The following is a 23,123-nucleotide window of genomic DNA, read 5'->3' on the forward strand; positions in this document are numbered from 1 at the left end:
CCACCACTCCACTCAGCCATTTTAGTGGTTACCATTCACTTATGAAACACTATGCAGCAGATACATGTTAGTAAACAACATGGGTGGTTTCAGAAGTTGCTCTGCCTTTGATTGTGTAGGATTTATCAGTGGTGGGGCTTCCATGGAACTGTGGGAATGATTTCAGGGATAGCATCCTTTGGGTCAACATCATGATATGCATACATTATAATGTTTGACAAGGATGTAAAGGAAGTTAGAATGGTGGTGGAAGGCGACAGCTAATGGGAGAGAGAGTCTCATTTCAAGGCCTGACTTTGGAAAATCAGAGCATTGGAAAAGTGATACATTGAGGCATTCAAGGTGTGGATTGTGCTGAGTGACAAAGGGCTTGCTTCTGATTTTTTTGGATGTGGGAGCTGTACTAGCCAAGAACAAGAAGAGTTTTTTTGCCAGAGAGAAAATCCTGGGAGATGATGTCAGTGTAGATGCTGAGCGATTTAATAGTGGAGCAATTATCTCTTGAAGGTAAGTATAGACCAGAAACTATGTCTAACAATGTTACAAAAATAATAATTATTAATAATATCTTTCTAAGTTAATTTTGTTGTGGAGATTGGCTATTGTGATGTATTTTCTCTTTGTTTAACGTGTATATCACTTCTATACTAATACTTGAAATTTCAAATGGACAAAACTACATGTTTTATAATATTAAGTTGTAAAACTATCTCCCACAGTTTGAACGTAATTGAGAAAAGGGGACGAAGAGGAGTAATGTCCGATGAGAAGCATTCACCTGGCCCTAAAGAATGGAATCCTGTCAGGGAGATTAGCTACAGTTACAGATAATAAGGGCCAAATACACTAATAACAGATAAATATTTCAAACCAGAGCTACTTGGACGTACCAAAGTAGCTACTGTCCAAAGAGTAGCAAGAGAAATTCTTATTAGAAGAATTTGATACACTCATTTCTCCACCTGATTTCATTTCATGTTCTATCTAATTAATTATGCACAGTTGAACTTTTCTTTTTACTTAAATAAATCTAATATCATTATCTAGCAGTATGCGCCAGGTGTCCTAAGAGGGCACAGGACGTCTTCTGCCCATTTTATTGAAAACCATAACCAGTTTGGCACCCAAGGTTATTAAGTAATGGTATATGTCAGGTATCCTGAGACAGGGCATGGGATGATCCCTTCCTGTGCCCTCTCAGGATTCCTCACATGTGCCACTAGATAATGTCCTTGGGGACAAAAACCGGTTGGTGTTTAAAATAAGACGAATAGTGCAATTGATGTGTACACTTTCTTCAAAATCGTTACAACATTTGAGGAATTGTCAACAAGATGTTCCACATGCTGGACATGAAATGTTTTACATGTTTACTTATTGTTAATTTACATTGTATAAAATAAAATATTTATTATTGCACTATAAGATAAAGATTTTTTGAAAAAAAAAAAGCAATATCATGTAGAGAATTTTCAATTTTACAAATGTATTGTACGACTTGCTTGACATATAGGAGGGCAAATTTCTAGAATACAATAAGAAATACAATCTCTGTGCTAGAAAAGGTAACTGTGTCAGTCTTCATTATGGACCTAAATATATCTAATGGTTCTTCAAATCAAAAGTGGATACTTAAAAAGTCACTTAGGATGTAAAGTGGTAGTTGTAACACTGAAACAAGGTACAGTACTTTGATTTTATCTCCAAATGAAAACTCAAAACAAATGTACATCATAAAAACTGTCAAAGGAAATACAGCACCATATTGAAACATCCACTGTTACCAAAGGCAACACAATTGTGTATATGTCCTCTTAGATGGGCGAAAAAAAAAAAAAAAAAAAAAAAAAAAAAAAAAAAAAAAAAAAAAAAACCAGATATGAATTGAAGTTTCTTAAAATCCTAAAATCAAAAAGAAAAAAATACATTTTTGGATTAAATATTTATTTGAAGCTCAAAGCGGAAAAATTATAGCTAATACTGCAAAAAAGAGAAATCTAATACTACCAATTCAATAAAAAAGACTCACAGAAGGAAATAGTATATATGGTGAAGAGCAGAGGACTTCAAATGAGAAGGCAGCAAGTGGCTAACAGGAAACACTTCTCTTTTTATCACTGCTTTCTACATAAACAGAAACATATCAAACCCCACTACCAATTCCATCTGAGAGATAACCAGTTACAAATTTAGTAAATGATACTTAATCATTCACTTTTGTCAACTACCATGGACAAATCAATGAAAATTGATCCAAGGATAATGTCAAAGTTCTACATGGGAACTCTAATAGTGAAATACGAAAAGAACAATCATTCTACATGATGGTAAGAGAGTATACCCCACAGAAAAGAACAAATAAAAATGCACTAAGACTGACAGAACTTCATAAGTCCGTCAGTCCAAAATTGCTTCCTATTTTCTTTCACAAAAGGCTTCACAGAAGGTACAAGAGCTATAGACCCCTAAAGTCAGCAACTAATGAATTTTAAATATATTTCAAGAATCCCAATTGTTTTCACAGTATTGAGACAATATATAAGCACTGATTTTTCTCCCTTAAATATATTATTTTCACTGGAACATGGAACCTACATTGAAGCAGTGATAAGAAATATGACAACAATAATAGTGTAAGAAAAGATGAGCAGTGCTTGTAATACCAATTCACAAAGTTTAATCAGTATTACTTCAGTAGTTCATAGCTTTACAAGTAAAACGTTATATCCACTGACTGAAAATATTAAGCAATAAATAACAAATACTAAGTCTCCAGCGATTCAGGGAAAAAATCTAGATTAATACCTGTTCATAAGATTAGCAGGCTCGGGCAGATGTGGGGAATATCCTGGAGTGGATGGAGTTTTTGGTGTTCCAGGAGTCGTTGACTGAGACGAATAATGTCCTGGTTTTCTGAAACCCAAGCACAAGTGGAAATGAGGAATGTGATGGGAAACTGTTTTTAGGTATAGGGTGCATCAAAACAACATCAACAGATGTTTAGAGGCTGTAGAGGAGGTAGTGGGGAAGAAGTCAATGTTAGGAACCCTTGTCCAGAAACATCATGTAACAATACAATAGTATGCCAAAGTTATGGTGTCTAACACCTAACTCTAGGTAACTTCTTCTCCAATAAATGTGATTTTATACATTGATGTCTCCACTATCATTTCAGTTAGCAGTCCCTACAGTGTTGTTATGACAGGCATGAACATGTTTGATGCCATCTAAGTTTCAACCCCATTGTGACAAATTATGATTCTGATCTACTAACATTGAAATGCATGTTTGATGAAGAAGGATTGACATAGTGGCAGGTGTTGCAACCTATATCTTCTATGCTCTGTAGTGTTATTGGATGATGTTTCTGGACATGGATTTATATCATGAATTTATTCTTCAAGACATTCTCTATGACTCTTCAAAATTTATAAGTAATAATTTGGTACATCCGATAAATATAAACCCCATTTTCTTGCAAGTGAGTAGTGAAGCATGTTTTTGAGTTGATACAACTTGCTACAAGCTTGTACTACTGGTCTCATTAACATTTCAACAATGTACAGGAAATGACTCATTATTAATACTGGAGCAGGGGTAAGAAAATGCGCTGCTACAAAAAAGATGAAAATTGAAGAGTAGTGAGAAATAAATACCTGAAAAGAATCTATGAGTCTAAAAGATATATGAAGGTATTGTTTCCTTCATATATACCACCTCTACCATTGTAAAATAAATTTATAAGTTTTCAAGACGTCTAAGAAGTGTAGAGGAGATTGCAGCTCTTCATTAAATAAACTATAAAACTATATGTTAAAAATAATGACATCAGAGAAAACAGGAGGAAAAACCTCATTCTTTGTAGATCTAATTAATGGACAATGGAGCTCAAATTAGTAATGGCAACTGAAATTCTGTATTTCAAAACAACTAATCTCGTCATATGAAAAAAGGAAGGTACAGGAAGATAACAAACAATAGTAATAAAATGTAATTGCTTGTAACTACTGTAGGAATCTTATTATTTGTGCGATGACGAAAATTCTCTTAACTAACCAGTTCTCCAGCTTTGATTAAACATGGAAAACATCAGTATGTAATCTGTAACTCGCTGAGGAAAGTTTACTGAAGAAATACTTGGCATCAGAATAAAATGATTAATATGTACCAGCATAAGAGAGAAAAACACTGTTCATAATAACTATCTGACACCTCTCCCAGAGAAGTAATTAATGTTGTACCAAACAGAGTCTTAAGGTACATGGAAATGACCTTATTTTATGCCATGGATTCTGGAAGAATTTAATTTTATAATTACAGTAACAGCATGGTGTTAAATTAATGAGGCAGCTATTTCTAAGGCTTTTTAGAGTCTATTATCAAAGAAATGATAGGAACAATCTCCTCAGTTACTGCAAATTAATCTTTGATAAGCAGTCTAACAAAGATGTGACAGAAGTGTAAAATACACAATATTGTGAATATAATTTGATTTAGGAATTTGATACTCATAAATATCAATGTGGTTATGAAAATGTTATGTTACAGTAAAATAATGGAAAGGCAACCACTCACCTATAGTGGATTGATGTATGGCACACAGAAACACATAATAGAAAACAGCATTCACACTAGCAATAGCTCTGTTTTTATCAACAGTACACAAATTCACACACACAAACATACAGACACCCAAAAAACATTCACATTCACTAAAATCAGTCTTTTCATGACCTTAGCAGTGTGCATTTGGGCCTCTGTGTGGTTATGTGTGTGAACGGTTACAGAAAGAGCAAGCTTTGAAAGCTAACATGAATGTTGTTTTCTGTTAATTGTTTCTGTGCTCCATGCATCAAGCCACTACAGGTGAGTGGTTGTCTTTTCCTTGTTTTATGTACTACTCCATCAAGGACTTCAGTAATAGGAGATAAATAACAGGTATTTAATACAAAAAGGCAACCAGAGGTTTCTCAAAGTAGCAAATCTGCCATTTCTACTGTGATATAAAACTGTAGATTCCTAAAAGTATCAGCTCCTGGAAGACGTATACAGGAGTGAAGTGAGAATGTATTGTTAATTAATAGTATAGATATATTTTCTAACAGCAAGCACTAGATCTATACCCAATCAACAGCTCCAGAAGGAAGGCCCTTTGTTCATCGTTACCCAAGTTTCCCCATTGCAAAAGTGGACTCTTAACATAAACAACCCATTTGGCTACAACATGACATTGATTCAAATTATCCATTCCTTTCCAAATAGATCTTTTTACTTATATTTTCTTTATCAGTTTTCTTCATGTGATCAAGTTTTCATACTCAATTTCTTTTTTAAAAATTATCCACGGCATTAATAATTTTATTGGAAGTCAGAACCACATGTTATTTGCAGTGATGTAATAGGTTTTGTGCAGAGACCTTCTATGAACCAATCCCACAAAACTTTAAATCAAAGCAGTGCTCAACTTACTTTTCAAAACATTCTTTCAAAATTATTCTGAAACAACTGAAGTGCCAAAGTCAATCCAAAAGATCAAAAACCTTGATGCATGTAATTTGTTTATTCCAAAAAATGATACTTCCATTAATATCAATTACTTAGAAGAACTTTACTAATGCAACAATAACTTAAAAAAACTTTAATACATTGTCTTTAAAAGATCCAAGTCTAGGTTTTTAATCTATGATTGAAATACAAGCTTCAAAAATTGAATGCCCAAACTGAAGTACATGATAATGGAGACAACAAGATATGTATCTCATTCAGCAACCATACATCAAAATTGCATGCTAAGTGAGCTTGGAGTATCCCAAAGACCAATGGGTGTGATTGACAATAAAACAGTGTGTTTCAGTTATTTATTGCTCTGATAAATGTTACAAAAGACTGTTCAAAATGAGCACCATCAACTTGAACAACTGAAGAGCCAATATCTGCATGGAAGGTTAGTCATGTTCAATGGAAAATGTGTGGCATGTCCTGTAATCTGATTCCTTCTCTGGGTCTACAGTGCTAGAATACACTGCAGTTCTCATGTAGTCCCAGAGAAGGGGTCTAACTGAAAAAACAGAGGCATCATCAGCACGTATGCCCAATATTAAACTGAATACACCCAGAAAAGGTACATTTAATATATCATCTATTACCTGTATTGTGTAGAAAAATCTGAAGGAGAAACAGGTGACACAGGGGATTTAAAAACTCCATGTCCATGACCTGAGTTCCTGCAAAGATTACATTGGTTTACACGAATTACAATATAAAAGAATTTAAAGTAAAAAAATTGTTATTTTTATAAAAAAAACTAAAAAATATCATTGGTTATAAGGAAGAAAAATTACAATTCTACTATAAAATAAGAAGTATTTTATTTCAAGACATTTTTGAATGACTGTTAGATGTATAAGCCAGAATTCAGTATGTAAATTTGTCTCTTAAACAAATAGCTTAGCTCTAATTACATACTAATAATTTCTAAATTTATTTTTTTCTGTGAAGTCCATATCGAAGTCCCAGTCACAACATAATTTGAACTTTTCATATTTAGTGAACATAACACACATTCCACCAAAAATAAAATAATTTAATCCTCAGTAAAAATCATAAGGCGGTGGTGAAGTTGAACTCCCTTCTGTAGCCATTCCCACGGGATTGCCACTTCCTTACTACACTGTCCAACACAATTAAAGGGTCACTTTTTCAAAACTCTGTAATTGTATCCAGTTACGTTGCAGAAATTTGAAATCTGACTCAAAGGTGTCTACAACCTGCCTCTGTAACTGAGCAAAAGCGTGGCATCATCCTCGAGCTCAGTGATGCTTCGAACAGGGAGGCCTCAACACATGTTAGAAAAAGGCCTAGAGTCAAACCATCAAGTAAGGTGTAAGGTGGCTTAATGATGCCACAGGGGCACCAAATTTCAGCACAATTCTGCCCAATGCCACTATGGATGTGTCACCTGATAGGGAGGCCATCACACCTAGTCTTACTCACATTTCATCACTTTGTTTGTGATCTAGGTCAGAAACATGATGCCCAGCATTGAAATCAGATAGTTTTCTTGTAGGTGGTCAATGAAAACATTTCAGACACACCACTACTCAGTATCAACATGGAAAGGCCTCAGGGGGTGGTATAATGAATCTGTTCCTTCCCTTGGGGCGTTGATCCCTCATATTTTGTGCTTGACAACCTTTGACACTGCTGTCCCACAACCACACACACACACACACACACATTTCACTAGTGATACAACATTGAAAGGAATCAAGCATAATGTGAAGCTCAGGCTAGAGATGTTAAAATATCACAATATTCTCATAACAGTACAGTGAAAAATAATAAATACTGTTAGTACATTGCGTCAGAATATCAGGGGATTAAAAACAAAGTAGATGACCTTCTTGTTTGTTTGGAAGATTTAGAAACAAAGACTGGAATAGATGTACTATGCCAGTCTGAACATCATACAGTCACAGATATGGAAAAATAAATGTAAGTGGACATAAGATTGCAGCACATGTAAGTAGAGATGATATGGAGAAAGGAGGAGTAGCCATATAGGTTAAAAGCTATCACAGTGTGAAAAATTTAGAAATAAAAAAAATGTGTATAGCAACACATAGAAGCAAGTGCCTGTGAACTTCAACTAAATAATGGTAATTTTATAGTTTTTGTAACTGTGTATAGGTCCCCACTGGGAAATTTTCAACTATTTCTGAAAAACTTGGATTTTCTTGTTGTGCTATCTATCAGACAGAGGGAAGCCAATTATTATTTGTAGGGATTTCAATGTAGAATTTCTGGAAGGTAGGAAGAATGACGTGAGTTGCTGATTTTCCTACTTGGGTAGTACAGGAAAGAAACGCTCTGATAGATAATATTTTCACAGACCAAGATGTATTTGATCAAATAAACATTTATCCTGTTAAGAATGGTCTTTCTTATCATTATGTACAGGTAGTTACAGTAGATGATGTAGCTCTGTACAGTAATGCAAAACAGCCCTCCAAAATGGTGCATTCAATTAACAATTTAATTGTTGCAAATTTTAGGAAAAGCTTCCAGCAGTTAGACTCGGATGAAGTGTTCCAGGAACCTGACACTAATTTAAAATATAACTTATTTCATGCTACATTTGTGAGTATTTTCCCTAAGAAAACAGTGAAATACAATTGTAAGAAACCACCTAAAAATCCATGGGTTACTAAAGTGATAAAAATGTCTTGTAACTGGGAAAGAGAGATGAATCTAAAGCAGGAAAGAGTAACAACCCAGAAAGAGTCAAATATTATAAAAGCTACTATATTAAGGAAAGTTATTAAAAGTCCAGAAGTATGTGTATTATGTCTGAGATTAGCAACTCTGAAAATAAAATTAAAACAATTTGGAATATTGTTGAAAGGGAAACAGGTCAACCAAGAGCACAAGAAGACTGTATTACCATCAAACTGAATGAAAAGTTTATTAACAAAATGCCAGAGGTTGAAAATATTTTTAATACTTATTTTTTAAATGTTGTGGAGAAAATAGGATCCAGGTATCCATTAGAAAAGACAAAGCTGTGTATGGAAGAGGCAATACCTATGCAATTTCATAAAGTTGAAATTCTACCCACTGCTCCTCCACTTTATCCCATGCTTCAGCTGCTTGGAAAATTACATCACGTATGTTAATTGCTTTCCACGCCTTCAGCATAGTCTCAATAGAGTTGTTTTCACTTTCGTTGGAGACGAGAAGTGAATGTCGATAATGATTCCCAAATTCCCTAGTCCATGGGCTGAATTAGGGCTGTCACATTGGGTGCTTGTATACCATTGGACTTTAGAGAAACATCTGAAGGATGACTGGAAGCTTTTCCTTTTTTAGCTCTTGTCTCACTGCTGGTACAAATGTTTCATGGAATCACCAAGAGAATATTTGTCTGTCCATCCACGCTTTCTTCTGAGTGCAATATTGCACTGGTGGAGTATTTATGTCAGTGTGTTGAAAACAATGTGGATGTTGGGATTTTACCATCAACATAAGCGGTAGTTTATGACTCCCATTTGCATTACAACATGCCAATTATGTTACACACTGTTTCTGTTGCTTGTAACCATGAGCTTCCTCCTCATTCTTGGCAGCTAATGTGTTTGAAGGAAGCATCTTGTAAAAGAGCCCTGTTTCATCAGCATTATGCAAAGCATCAGTAGTTAGATCTTCTTCCTCTATTATCTTTCGTATCTTGCTTACAGGATCATCAGAATCTTTGTTGTTAGCGGATTTCCCCAGTGACTATCACCTGCCGAATGCCATGTCGTTTTTTCCAGTTTGATAGCCAACGTTTCCTCACTGCAAACAAGTTACTACCACAAAATTGTTTGTTAAATGCACTGCTTTTCCCTTTATAATAGGGCCACTGACTGGAATTCCTTTACTGTGTTGTTGTATGAACCATCTATAAACAGCTATGTCCAGTTCTTCATTTTCACTCTTTCACATAACCTTCTGTTTTCCCAACTCATTATCTATTTGTGTTGGGTACTGTCAAATAACATCTTCTTTCTTTTTGATATCATAAATAGTCGCTCGTACAACTTTTAAATCAGCAGCAATGGCTTTCTGCGAAGAACCTCAATTTAACTTATCTAAAATTTCGAGTTTCTGCTTGAGGTCTAGCATAACGTGTTTCCTTTTAGAAGACATGGTTCCGAACTGTAAAGAAAGCTATAATTTAAAATACAGTATATAAAGCATTGTTGCACATGATAATTCATTGTGCAAATGTTTTTGGGTGTGTGCCGGATTACTGAGAGGCTGAACTACTGAGGGCTGGATTAGTGTGAGTCTAGTGTTTTTTGGTGTCCATTAGTCAATCAATTGCTTCCAATACATTAATTGGAATTTTGCTCTCTGTTCTCATATAAAATTCACATTATTTTCTTCTGAAACTCAATGTTGACCTCTGTCTTATTACTGACCCTCTCCTAACTGCAGTAGGCCTTCTTGTCAGGCTTAACAACAAACAAAAGATTGCCATGCAAGACACATTCCCCTTTACAGCCTAGAATGTCATAAAAATGTATATTTTTGGTTGTAGACTGGCTACACAGATGCAGTCTCACAAGCATACTGAATTTTAATGACTTAGAGCAAAATATGTTTTTAATTAAAGTTAGCAGAAGATTAATTTAAGTGGTAATTTTTGGTTTGAGACATAAATATTAAAAATTACAATGAAAGACAGTTGTGTTAAAAGATTTTTTGTGATTGTTTTTCAACATTTATAGCTTGAAGTTAGAAGTAAGAGTCCATCAATTTATAATAAAAAAATCAAACACACTGTTATATCATTGAATAACTAATATTCCTTACAGTCGACAAATGGATAAATCTAGTGTGAGTCTCTCTGGACAAATGTCTGGAATACTGTAAAAGAACATAGCCTAATGGAAGTGCTTTATAGAGGCAAGAGAATAAAACCCCCTCACTTAGGCAATACAGAAGTGTTACTAGGGTGTGAGGATAGGGGACCTATGTACATAGCTGAAAATACAGAAGCAAAATGGGAATATTTCTGTTCAACTTTATGTATTACAAAATATAACATGCCCAACTGTACACAGTAATGGAGCTCTGAATCGCACTGAGAAGGCAAATACAACAAACAAATCAAAGGCTAGGCTGTGATGCTTCCAAAGAAATGATGCAAACAAACACTATACTGATAACAGAAAATATATATTACTTCTACAAGAATGAAATTTGTTGTTTCAAAATATGATTCTAAGAGAATACAGTCTCACATAAGTAAAAATAGAAAAGGTCGAAACAGTACAGATAATAGAAACATAATACAGAAAAAAGAAGGAAACAATGTAGAGACTTAAAAGGAGTACTAATACTTGTAAACAGTGCTATGTGGAGGTAGCAAACAAATTCATAAATAACTGTAATTCAAAAGCTAAAAGATAACATAGCATCCCCCATGTGACAAAATGGCTCTTGTTGTTCCAAATACATATATTACAGATAGCAAAAATGATCCTTCCTCCCTTTCCAGTAACCTTTGTCCTGTCAATACTGGCTCACGACTGGCACGATCTGTCCCCAATTTCATGGAGAACCAACTACATCTGTTCTGCCCCTTCACTCCTCCATTCCCCCCCCCCCCCCCCCCCCCCACCCTTCCACCTCCCACCGCTACTAGGGAAGGAACAGGTGTACACCTTTTACCCCTTCTGTCTACAGCTAGTGTAATCCCGCAGTCAAATGTAACATAGTTTTTGAAAATGTTTGTGCATTATGTATGTGGGGGCAGATTTGGGAATTAGCACAGTATTTACTTAGATGGATATGGAAAGCCCCCTAAAAACCATTTCCTGGCAGAATGGCGTTTCGGTCTCCATTGTTAATCCATGAGGTGGATTCAATCTCCTCACATCCCAGAAGCATGCATTTTAATGTGCTCTGTTATCTGGGTAGCAAAACCAGTACATAGTCTGAACTGCAAAAACACTTTAAAAGTGGACTGTATATCTACTCAGATAATTAAGCATTGTCCTCGTGCTTGCGACTATCAGTGTCATATCAAAAATAAATGAAACTGTTATGAGACATATATTAGTATATGTTATAAAAAAGAAAAGCACTTTAAATGAAGCACAGTATGGTATAAGCAAGCAAGGCCTGCAAACATAACAGTAGGAGACTGTTTAATTTGTACTGCAGAAGCTTCACTAGAATAAAAGAAAATATGTAGTTGAGACAAGTGCTCAATGTCTGTAGGAATTTGACCTACCACTGCTAATCATGTGCAGCACTGCTGACAGCTGTGGCACATCCTAATGCCCATGTCCCCAGAGTTGTGGACAGACTCTGCTGAGGAAGGGAGTCCCTCTAGCACTGCTGAATAGAGTCCATTGATGCAATTTTTTGGCCATGTAGTCTCTTCAGAAGGTTTGTCAATAGATACAGAGAGGATAAAACTGATAATGAATTTTCCAGCACCTTCTGATATAACTAAGTTACATGTTTTGTCTGGATGGCAAATTTTGTTTGCGAGTTTACTCCTGGGATTATGCAAAAGGCAGCTCCTCTCATTCTACTGAGGAAGAAAGGCATAAAATCATGTGTATCAATTCTCAGAAAGTAAATTATTTTTATAATGTGGCAGCTTTTTCATCTCAAATAAATAATTAATGCAATGAAAAGTTGTTTTGTTCAGCTTTTACCCTGTGGTTTGGTTAAAATTGATAATTATGTGAAGATGAAATTGTGGTGTAATTGAGGCGGCATGCCCACTCACCTGAAATCAGCATGTGGCTATCATGGGCAGGCAAGAGGAACTGTATTATGAGTTATGCATCAGGAGAGGCAGTTATGGTGGTACCATAGCTGAACAACAACAAACATTAAGACAGCTGATGAAAGCACTGATCATGAATCCTGAAAGGTTCTTCAAAAGGTGAATAAGGTGCTAGTGTCTGTCCAAGTGGTCATTGTGGAAATACAGGCAATTATGGAGTTATTTGCTGGAGTACCCATGTCAATAGTTCAACAGTGAAGGTTAAAAGCTAGAATCATGCACTATTGAAACATATTGCAGGATATAGTCAAGGGGGGGGGGGGGGGGGGGCAGGTGCTTCACCAAGCACAGTTGGAATAATGTTTGAGTGATTTAATTGATGGATTAAATGCATGTGTGGAAGAAGGTATTGGTAGAATGCATGAGGTAGGACAGAAGCTGAATACTGATACACAGCTGCAAGTGACTGCAAAAGGCTAATACTATGTTAAAATTACAAATACTCTGCATAGTTTCTTTCTTTAAAAGCACTGATCCCTCTTGTGATAATTTGATTATGATTATTGTTAAGTTTCTATGCACATTGGTGGATCTACAGGATAAAGGTGAGGTTCCTGTGGTCAATGATAAGGATTTGCTAGCATTAATTGCCATGAAGGTTGAAGTTAGGTTTGCTCCAGTGTATTAAAAATAGCCATGGGTGATTCATTGGAGCAAGTACTTTGCCAAGTTGTTGTGGATATGGTTCCTTGGTGAGCCTTGCCAGAGCTAGGATGTTTCCATCATGGAAAAGAGAAAGGCCTGAATGAAACTACAGGAGATTATGTCCATAGTATTAGACAGAGTGTTAGAACCCTCAGTCTAGTTTATAGTGAACAACAACAAGTGGTCAGTCATACTGTGGAAGGTTTGAAACCTACTGATAGGCAAATGGTAGTTTTTATGTCCAATACCAGTTACGTATCAACAACTAGACAAATTAATTTGACATATTCGAGATGTAACACATGATGACCAAAGACAGAGGTTAGTTGACAAATAACTCCCAGGAAAGAGATGTGAAGGCAACAGGAGGTGTCAGAAAGAGCTAATGACAAGTGTTTTCAGTGCAGTAAAGCAAGTCACATTCACCAATTTTGCACTCAGTCTGGAGCCACTAATAATATTTGACAATTGAAGAATATTGGGTTAGGTCGGGTGGTGAATATTCACCGAATAGTTGGAATTGCATATGGGCCAAGGATAAGTAGCCCATTGTTTGTTGTCAGATGAATAATGAGCCAGTATGTGCACTTCTGGATTTGGGTAGTGCCATTCCAGCTGTCGATGCAATATGGTTAAATTTGCATCAGCAGCATTGCAAGTTTCCTCTTATGCAAACGGATGGGGGTCAATACACTGCTGCTAATGACTCAGGCATTGTTGTTTTGTCTACAGTGATTGCCATATTGTCAAGGGTTAGTTCAGGTTAATTGAGAGTCTTACCACACAGGTTATCCTCAGATCTCACATTATTGCTCATGTAGGATTACTTCATAACTGTTGTGATGGTTATTTTGAACTTAAAGTTAGTCATGGTAAGCAGTTTCAGTTTTGTGGACCAGGGAGCAGAAAGTCAGAGGTAGAGGAAAAATTGCAACATTTATCTGTTGAAGATCAAAGAAAGATTCAGAGCTTTTGCAATAAATTCCCTGATGTGTTGATGGAGAAACTTGGCCTCAAACACCTTATTAAGTATAAAACTAAAGTGAAACATTCCATACCAGTTAGGAAACAATCTTATGGGTTATCCCTGCCACATATGAATCAATTAAAGCAAATGATTGAAAAGATTATTGAGCAAGGGGTAATTTTCCCATCATCATCACTGTACTCAGCTTTGATATTTACTGTAGATAAGCCACAAGGCGAAGTTAATTACCACAAACTCAACAGAAAGCTCATTTTGCATTTATTCCTTCTGCCACATTTCCACTCATGTTTTGCTTGTTTCACAGGGGCCAGTGATTTTACAACTCTGAACTTGAACTAAGCATAACTTTTGAATAGTAATCAACATGGTTTTCATGCAGAACGAAGCACAGGAACTGCAGTCATAGACTACACCCAAGACATAATTAAAATTTTGGAGGAAAACAAAAGTGTAGTAGGAATCAATTTAGATCTATCTAAAGCTTTCGATACGGTCTGCCATGAAATCCTCCTTGATAAGCTGGAAGCAGTAGGTATTAGAGGAAGAGTTAAAATGTGGTTTGAGTCATAACTCAAAAACAGATCTCAGATTGTAGAGCTCACCACTGTAAAGTCAAATAAAAAAATAAGGTTAGTTTCAGAAGCAAAAGAAGTTCCTTTAGGAGTACCCCATGGCAGCATCTTAGAGCCACTATTTCTCATATATGTCAATGATTTACAGTTACAATATTATACAGCCGAAATTGTACTATATGCAGATGACACAAGTCTGATAGTGAGCGACTTTAAAAACTCATTACAGTCAACTACTGACAAAATCCTAAAATGTATTGAGACTTGGTTCAGTGCAAATAAACTTACACTCAGTGCAAAGAAAACAAATTACGTACAGTTTGATGAAATGATTCAGGATGAAGACATTAATCTAGAACTGGATGACAGACTAATAGAGAGAGTGCATTTTGCAAAAGTGTTAGGAATGCATATAGATGAAGCTATGAATTGGAAACACCATGTAAAATTTCTTACACACAGACTTAACTCAGCCTGCTTTGCACTGAGAGTTATTGCAAATGTCTGCACTCTAGAAGGCAACAGAATGGCATACTTCGGATACTTTCATTCTGTTGCTTCATTTGGAATAGTGTTCTGGGCCAGCTCAAAATCTAATTCGAAAGACATTTTTATTTTACAAAAATGTGGTGTTAGAATAATTACCTACAGTCCGACACAAGCTCACTGCAGACCTCTTTTCAAAAAGTTTGGAATACTTACTCTGCCATCAGTCTATATACTTAAATGTGTCCTCTTAACCAAAGCTAATCTAAGTAATCTCCACACATTTCAGACTGTCACAACTATAACACAAGGAACAAGAATCATCTCCACATAGAGCAAGTAAGAAGAACACAAACTCAGAAGCATGTAAGCACATGGGCATTAAACTCTATAATGCACTGTTTCAGTACATTAAAGATTTAAAGGACAATACAAATTTTAAATTGGAACTTAGAAAATTTTTAATTGATAAATGTTGCTACTCAATAAATGAATATCTTGAAGACCAAGAAAATGACTTTACAAACTAACCTCCAAAATTTTCTATCTTCGTTTGTTTCAGCTTTTATTATACTTTACCATCTATAGTACTAGTTATATATTGTTACTGACAAACAAATGGCTATAAACCATTTATGTGGAAAGAAATTGTAAGTTTGCTGTCATTTATTATAGACAATTTCATTTTGTACATTCTATATTTTAATTTCTGTGTATGACAAATCCAATTGTAGACAATTACATTTTGTATATTCTATATTGTTAATTTCTATGTATGACAAGTCCAATATCATTTGTACGATGACATGGATGCTAAATAAATAAATAAAATAAATAAAAATAAATAAATATTATCTGACACGTTTAGATGAAGCTTCTAAACTGTTAATAGTTTTTAGAGCTGATTGATGAGAATCTGTCCTCAGCAGCCAGAGACAGTGGTCATGTGTGTGAGCTACATTTGCGTGAGTGTGTGTGTGTGTATGTTGTCTGTTTCAGAAGGCCTTCTGGCTGAAAGCTTACAAATTTAGAAGTCATTTTGTTGTGCCTGTCTGTGACTCAGTATCTCCGCTATATGGTGAGTAGCAATCTATCATTTTTTGAATAATATTGTCATTATTCCACCACAGACTTTACATTGTTTGGGCGAACTTTATTACTGATGGTTTGACCAGTGGTTAAATGTATTGATTATCTGTCTGTGCTGTCTTGTGTTGGGTGTGTGTCTGTGTGTGGCAGCGTGTGCTGATTCGCAAATTTTTGGGAGGTTGCAAATACTTTATTATGTGTTTAAAGATGCCATCCATCAGAAATTTGAATTACATTGTTGAAGGCAGTTATTTTTAATGTTTTATGTAAATTTGTTTGTTTTAAAGGATTTTGAAAAATTTTAATTAATTCTTTAAAATGTTGAAATTCACGGACTACATCTCTTTTACGGTACCACTTAAAATATTTCCACTTGTCAGATCAGCAGTGTTGCCTAAAGGTGTGTGTCAGTTAAAAATGGGTATATTATTTATACAGTTCCCTGTTTCAGAGGAAAGTGTTTGTCATATCTGGTTGCATTCCACCCATTTGCAGCCTTTCTGCAGTTGCCCATCATTGTCCCCACAGGCTAAGAAGCAGAAGTCCCGAAGACACAGGTTGACATATTTTCTGTTAAACATTTAAATAAAAAAGTATATTCAGCTCAACTGACTAGAAGTCAGTAAAATCCAGCCCCCAACTCCCCAATCACATTCCATGGTACGTAGTTTATTTCTGGGTTTTTCTAAGACTTTTACTGCGTATTTCATAGTATTTCATTACAAAAACTTACTAAGTATGAAGAATCCTAAAGCAATGAAGTTATAAAATAATAATTACTCAAAATTACATAAAAATGAGTGGTTCTTTAAGAAAATTTTGAACCATTGTAGACATAATACTGTGGCACATCAACTACATTATTATTCTAATATAAGAAATCACAGCATGTAAGAGATACAACAATTTGTTAAACTACAAAAGAAAGTGATTAGTTTCATTGCTGATTTGCCATCATGGCAACCCTTCAATGTATTATACAGAGAACCAAATGTATTAACAGTTCCACCACTGTAGGTACATTACATACATACTACACAGTTGAAGTTCCAATTTCAAAATGCTTTAAAAATGAACTACTGTTCAAAATGACATCAAATTTAAATGGAATATTATTGAAGAAGGGGGAAACATTATGGAAACAAAGAAAATTAACGAAAATGTTACCACTAAATGGAGTAATAAGTGGCAGAATATGCTAAACAGAAGATGCAGGGTACATGGCTGATCCTCAGTTTCCAACTGAGATACTTGGCTTGACTGTCTCACTGTTGATCATATGTTGCCGGTAAAGTTCTTTCACAAGAACAGTGACTGTGGGACAGCAGCTCTGCAGAAGTTCTGGGCACTCAAGGTATGAAAAAAGGCATTGGTCGAATGTCTGCCAAGGGGTTGGAGAAATTAATTACGAAATTCAAAAAGACAGATGCTTTCATAGTGCAGTGTGGCAGAGGAAGGAGAACAACTGATCTGATGTCAGTAGAAAATGGGGCATTGCAGGAGGGATCGAGTGGTGGTGTACAAACATGAAGTGCACATAGAATTGCCTAATCTTTAGACCTACCTGTGAGCATTCTATGAAACATCCTGCATTGCTATCCATACAAAATTAGCTTCATGCTGACCTACCAGTAAGGCAAATGTCTGCTCTAGAATTTCTTGCTTATATGGAAGCGGACAATGAATGTCCATGGAATATTCTGTGGACAAAACAAAGCTCATTTCCATCTCCAAGCACATTTAAATACAGAGAAGTGCAGAATATGGGCAACAGAAAATCTGCCATCACATAATTTAGTATTGCTCCATTCTGCATTTTTTTTTAAAGAGGAAATGGCTCCTGCAGGTCCTGTTATCTGTACTGTCACTGTTAAATGTTATGAGAGTCTTCTGCACATGAGCATCATTCCAGTCCTTCAACAGTGCGAATGTGTGGGTAGAATGATTTTTATGCAAGATGATGCTCCTCCTTGTAGTGCACAGCCAGTGAAGCAGTGGCTGTAGAGGCATTTTAGAAATTCTAGACTTATCAGCCATCATTTCCTTACAGCCTTGCTGTCTGGATCACATGATCTTAATCTTTGTGACTTCTGGCTACGAGATTACCTGAAAGATTCTGTGTTCACTGCTCCAATTACAAATGTAGCTGAACTGAAGGAAATAACTGCACAACAAATTCTGAATATGATCCATGAAACACTCTGATCTGTCGTGGAGCATGCTGCTTCTCAATTTCAATTTGTGGCAGAAAACGGAGATGGCATATTGACCATGTCTTGTACCATTCTCATGACAACTAGAAACTTATTCCATTGTTGCTTTTTATGCAGGCCTCAGGAAAATTTGTAGTTGATGTTAGGGTTGCTTTTTATAAAGTTTTCTGCCTCAGGACAATTAAAAACTGATTTTTTCCCATCTGATGTGGTACAATCCTGCTGTGGTGGAAGGGCTTACCTATCTAACAGTGCAGCAACCATTGAATGGCACGCATGTGCTCTCATGCACATTGCATAGTACTGCTGGTTTTATTATGATGCTTACAGCACCATCTAGTGGGAATTTTTTTTGTTTTGTTTTTTGTTTTCACAATCTTCCCCCCTTCTTTGACAATATTCCATTCAAATGTGATGTCATTCTGAACAGCAATTTTTTTACAGTGTTTTGAAATTGGAACTTTAATTATAATCACCCTGTATTGGAAACAAACACCTTCAGCATCATCATCACCATTTATTGCATCAATGCAACATCAGGAAAACAAAAGAAAAAACTCTACAGAAGGAAATTAAAAAACTGTGCACTATGAAAAATATTATTAAAGAATACATTACAAAAAGCACAATAAAGAAGGAATGTCAGCCAGTTGCAACAGAGAACATATCTACTGCAAATGGTAGTCTATTGTTGCCGGCCTCAAGCTTCATCTATCACCACTATCAGCTCCACTTGTTTAAGGATGATTCCTTGGGCCTTTCACAGCATGTTGAGAAGGGACGACTGAGGGAGGAATCCATCAGCTTGAAAGATGTGGTCAAATCACTGTAACCTCTTCTGCCCTAATAGTCAGTCATTGTGTGGCTTCCTTTCATTCTTCATTCTCGTTTACCTTCCCCTTCCTTCCATAGATCTTTTAAAGGAACTTCCTTTCGAAGATGCAGACTATTTCTTCAGTCACTGCTGATATTGCCCATGTTTCATAACCATACCAAAGTACTGGCTGTACTAGTGTTACGTACAGCTCAATCTTATTCTTCTATCATATCAGACATGATTTGAATTTCAGTATCAGCACAGGCATGATAACACTGCTATACACTTCTGTCAGGGTGGGTACTTTGTTGGCAAATGATGACTTGACAATAACTGAGGAACAGAACTCTGGGGAGGGAAAAATATTTGCTGTGTGAGTCAATCTATGGGGAAGCAGAGTATCTGAAGCCACTTAGAGATGTGCAGGGGGAAAAACTAAACACACAGTGGGCAACTGATCACTCAGCAACACTCAGCGTGAACTGCAAAGTGAGTTCCATGGTGTTTGAACTCAGCATTAGCACTGGCCTGCTCAGCTTACTGCTGCATGTGGATAAACACTGTTGTCAGCAGTTCTGCCCATACTACACATCGCATGTGCCCACCATGCAGGTTTCCACACTACTCCGCTTTGCTACCCATGGCAACTTATCTACATCATTATGTCTACTGGAAGGGATACTAAGTCCCTCCCTCCTGAAATGGCCACAGGGCCAAAAATGACCAGCCTTGAGGTGTAACCTGTGGTGCAGGACCGTAAAGGCCACCAGAGAACCCGGCAGTGGACTGACCACCAATGGAACCATATCCACAACAACTTGGCAAAGTACTTGCTCCAATGAAGTAAGGTTGGTGTCGCTGGCTCTGCTGGAAGGACAGGGTCTAAGGCAACATGGGGTCCATAAGCAGCAGTTGAAATGAGGCCACCTCCACCAGTGAGGTTCGGTATGAGGCGGAGAGAGAGGAGAATGGGTCAAAATCCATGGGCTCCACATTGACAGGCACAGACATGAATCTCACTGGGGCCCAAAGCTTCAGGCACTGGGAGGACTGTGGTGGGTGCTAGATTGGCAGAAACAGGGAGGCAAAACACTGCAAGTGGGAGCCTGCCCCCAGAACAACATCACGACCAGTTGTATCCCAGCTCAATGCAAGACTATGGTGGTGATGCGCTAATAGGGTTCAGGAGTAACTGATTTTCATTGTGGATTAGGTGCTTTCTACTGACATCCATCACAAACAACTGCTGACCTTTGTGATGGATCACAACACCCTGTAGTCACTCCTGTTGCTTGCCAAAGGACCAGGCCTAAACTGTATCCCTGAAAGGAAAATGTGACAGGCCTCAGTGGCTCGTAGCATGCAACTCATGATGCAACAAACCCAGGAGATGCTGTGGCTGGCTCCCATGTAAACATTCTGCCAAACTCTCAACAATGCATCATTATGGGAAGAGGCAGACATACACTTCTTATTTGGGTCTTTTGAATGTAGGTAAGAAGCACTCCATGTCCAAGTTAGAAGCTGGGTGAAATGGGACAGTTTTCAGATGCTGGTTATCACTGCAAACACAAAAGTCTTCAAACTCTCATCACACAAATTGCCTACCGTTATCAAATACAAGGTTCCTGGGGGTGCCTCGATGGCAAAAATAACTGATGACATATGTACAGAGGCAGTCGATGATGTGGAGGACAGCCTGGCTATGCACGGGAAATTGGATACTGCATTTAAAACCAACAATGACATGCTGCTCAAAATTGAACCTGTGAAATCAACATGCACTCTGTCCTGAGGTGCTCCTGGACCAGTTAAGAAGAAAACTGGTGTGTTGATGCAGCCTGGCTCTGTGCACAGGCCCAGCAAGCCCACACCAGGTGTTCGATGTCATGATCAATCACCAGCCAGTAGATGTGATGTCACACAAACATCTTCATGGGAGTCATATCTCAATGTGATGCACGCAGGAACTGGAGTACATAGGGATGCAATGCTGGGGGATGATAACTGAGCAGCATTGTGTTTCCATGGCAAGCATGAAGACCCCCTAGGCAACATTGAGTCAATCTCATAGGAGAAAAAACATATGCTATGCCGGATCTGCACCAAAAGAGACACACTCTGGACAGCCAAAACAATTGTCCAGGAAAGCGGATCAGTGGTCATGCTAGTCATAACCTCAAGAGCTGTCAAGAGAAAATTGAACATTTTGCTGCAAGGTATCATCTAATGTAAACACTAGAGCCTCCTACCAATCGAACACCAGACCAGGCGCAACTAGTAGCTGCGAGAGTTAATCAGCATTGATATGCTAGGTGGTGGAGTGGTATTGAATATCATTACTACTGAGTAAGAGGGCCCACCTCTGCAATCAGTGGGCAGTAGTATCTGGCAGCTTGGAAAAAGGGCCAAATAAGGAAACCAGTAGCTTGTGGTCAATGATGAGGAGGAATCTTGCTCCTGACAGGAAAACGTGAAACTTTTTAACTTCAAGCATAATTACTAGCAACTCCTTTTCCACCAGTCAATAATTATGCTGCCTAGTAGATAGGCTCTTCGACGCGTAAGCTATGGGGTCTTCAGAGCCACCTGGACTCTGTTGTGTCACGACTGCACCAATGACATACTGGGACACATGGAAGCCCAAGGTTAAAGGTTTACCTGGTGTAAAACAAGCCAGATGGAGAGCAGAGCACAAGCACTGCTTGAGGGACTGAAAAGCCTGTTGACAATCCACAAACCAGAAAAACTTAATGCCCTCCTGGTAAAGTTTGCTCCTTCAAGTCATTGGGTGCCAGCAGGTTAATGATGGCTTTGATGTGGTCATCTGCAGGGATGAGGGTTTGCTAAGTGCACGTCCCAAAAAATGCAACTTTGAAGAGAAAAAAACTGCACTTTTCAGTTTGCAAGAGAAGCCATTTTTTCAGGATGTGTTGGAAAACTGACTGAAAATGCCACTGCAACTGGGGGGAGCAGTCATGTATGTGTGAGGAGTGCTTGCTTGTGTGTGTGTTTTTTTCTTTTTCGAAGAAGGCTTTGGTTGAAATCCAAGTGAACAACAGTATTTTTGTTGTACCTGTATGCAACTCAACATGTCATCTTTATGTTGAGTAGTAGTCTATCCATTTCATAATATTGTAGATTTCTTCCTCTAATGGTTCAGGGAATTTTACTGTATCAAACTCGGCCCACATCTGAGTTGTCACATTTGTTGGAATGTGATGATTCAGTAATTTCTCAAAATGGTTTGGAGAAAAGTTGACCTGCTCTGATGGTCATACCACTTTACCAGTCTCATTCTCTAGAACCAACAGTATATTGTCAGTAGACACCTCTGGAAAATCTTCAGGCCTAGAAAAAGGAACATGATGACTAGTTCCTTCAACTGCTATCAACAGACTTTCATGGTGTTCTTGTTCCTTCTTCCTTATGAGCTGATTTGTATTATGCCTCTCCTACAATCAACTATTTTGGTTTGTTCACTGCTCTGGTCTCTACAGATTCCTGACATTCCTCTTTGAACCAAGGTTTACTTCTGCATTTTTGGATTGCAAACGAACTCTTCATGTGCACTCGCTGACATTGCATTTCACAATACCAACCCTGTGCCCTTGACATTGTTAGGATCCTCTGAAATTGTGAGGTGTTGTGTGATTTTATCTACATAGTGCTCCCCATCAAGAAAGACAAATTCATATATGCCCCAAGGAAGGTTTCTACATTTTCAACACTTCCATGATGTCCTTCATCAGCTAGAACATAGTTAAGTTCGTTCATTGTACTCCCATCTGGGTATATCAAGGTAACCTCCTGAACTATTTTTCAGGGAAGTACATGCTTCTAATGGCCCTTCTCATTGTTTTGGCAAAGTTACTCAACCTGATGCCATTTTTGTTACTTGTTTCATGGATACTGTCAGGATCAACTGTTCTCACTTGGGTACCAAAGTCTTCTATTACCAACA

General features: G+C 37.2%; 1 protein-coding gene across 1 annotated transcript in view; it reads right to left on the bottom strand.

The window, feature by feature from the left end:
* LOC126262526 (uncharacterized) overlaps positions 1 to 23,123 on the bottom strand; it is a 123,398-nt gene that overhangs the window by 12,876 nt on the left and 87,399 nt on the right. The window contains exons 7-8 of the mRNA XM_049959199.1: positions 6,147 to 6,224; positions 2,806 to 2,913 (exon numbers count right to left, since the gene is read on the bottom strand). Coding sequence (XP_049815156.1) covers positions 2,806 to 2,913; positions 6,147 to 6,224 — 186 coding nt within the window. The remainder of the gene's footprint in view (positions 1 to 2,805; positions 2,914 to 6,146; positions 6,225 to 23,123) is intronic.

The sequence above is a fragment of the Schistocerca nitens genome, chromosome 6, assembly GCF_023898315.1.
Source record: "Schistocerca nitens isolate TAMUIC-IGC-003100 chromosome 6, iqSchNite1.1, whole genome shotgun sequence".
Classification (NCBI taxonomy): Eukaryota; Metazoa; Arthropoda; class Insecta; order Orthoptera; family Acrididae; genus Schistocerca; species Schistocerca nitens.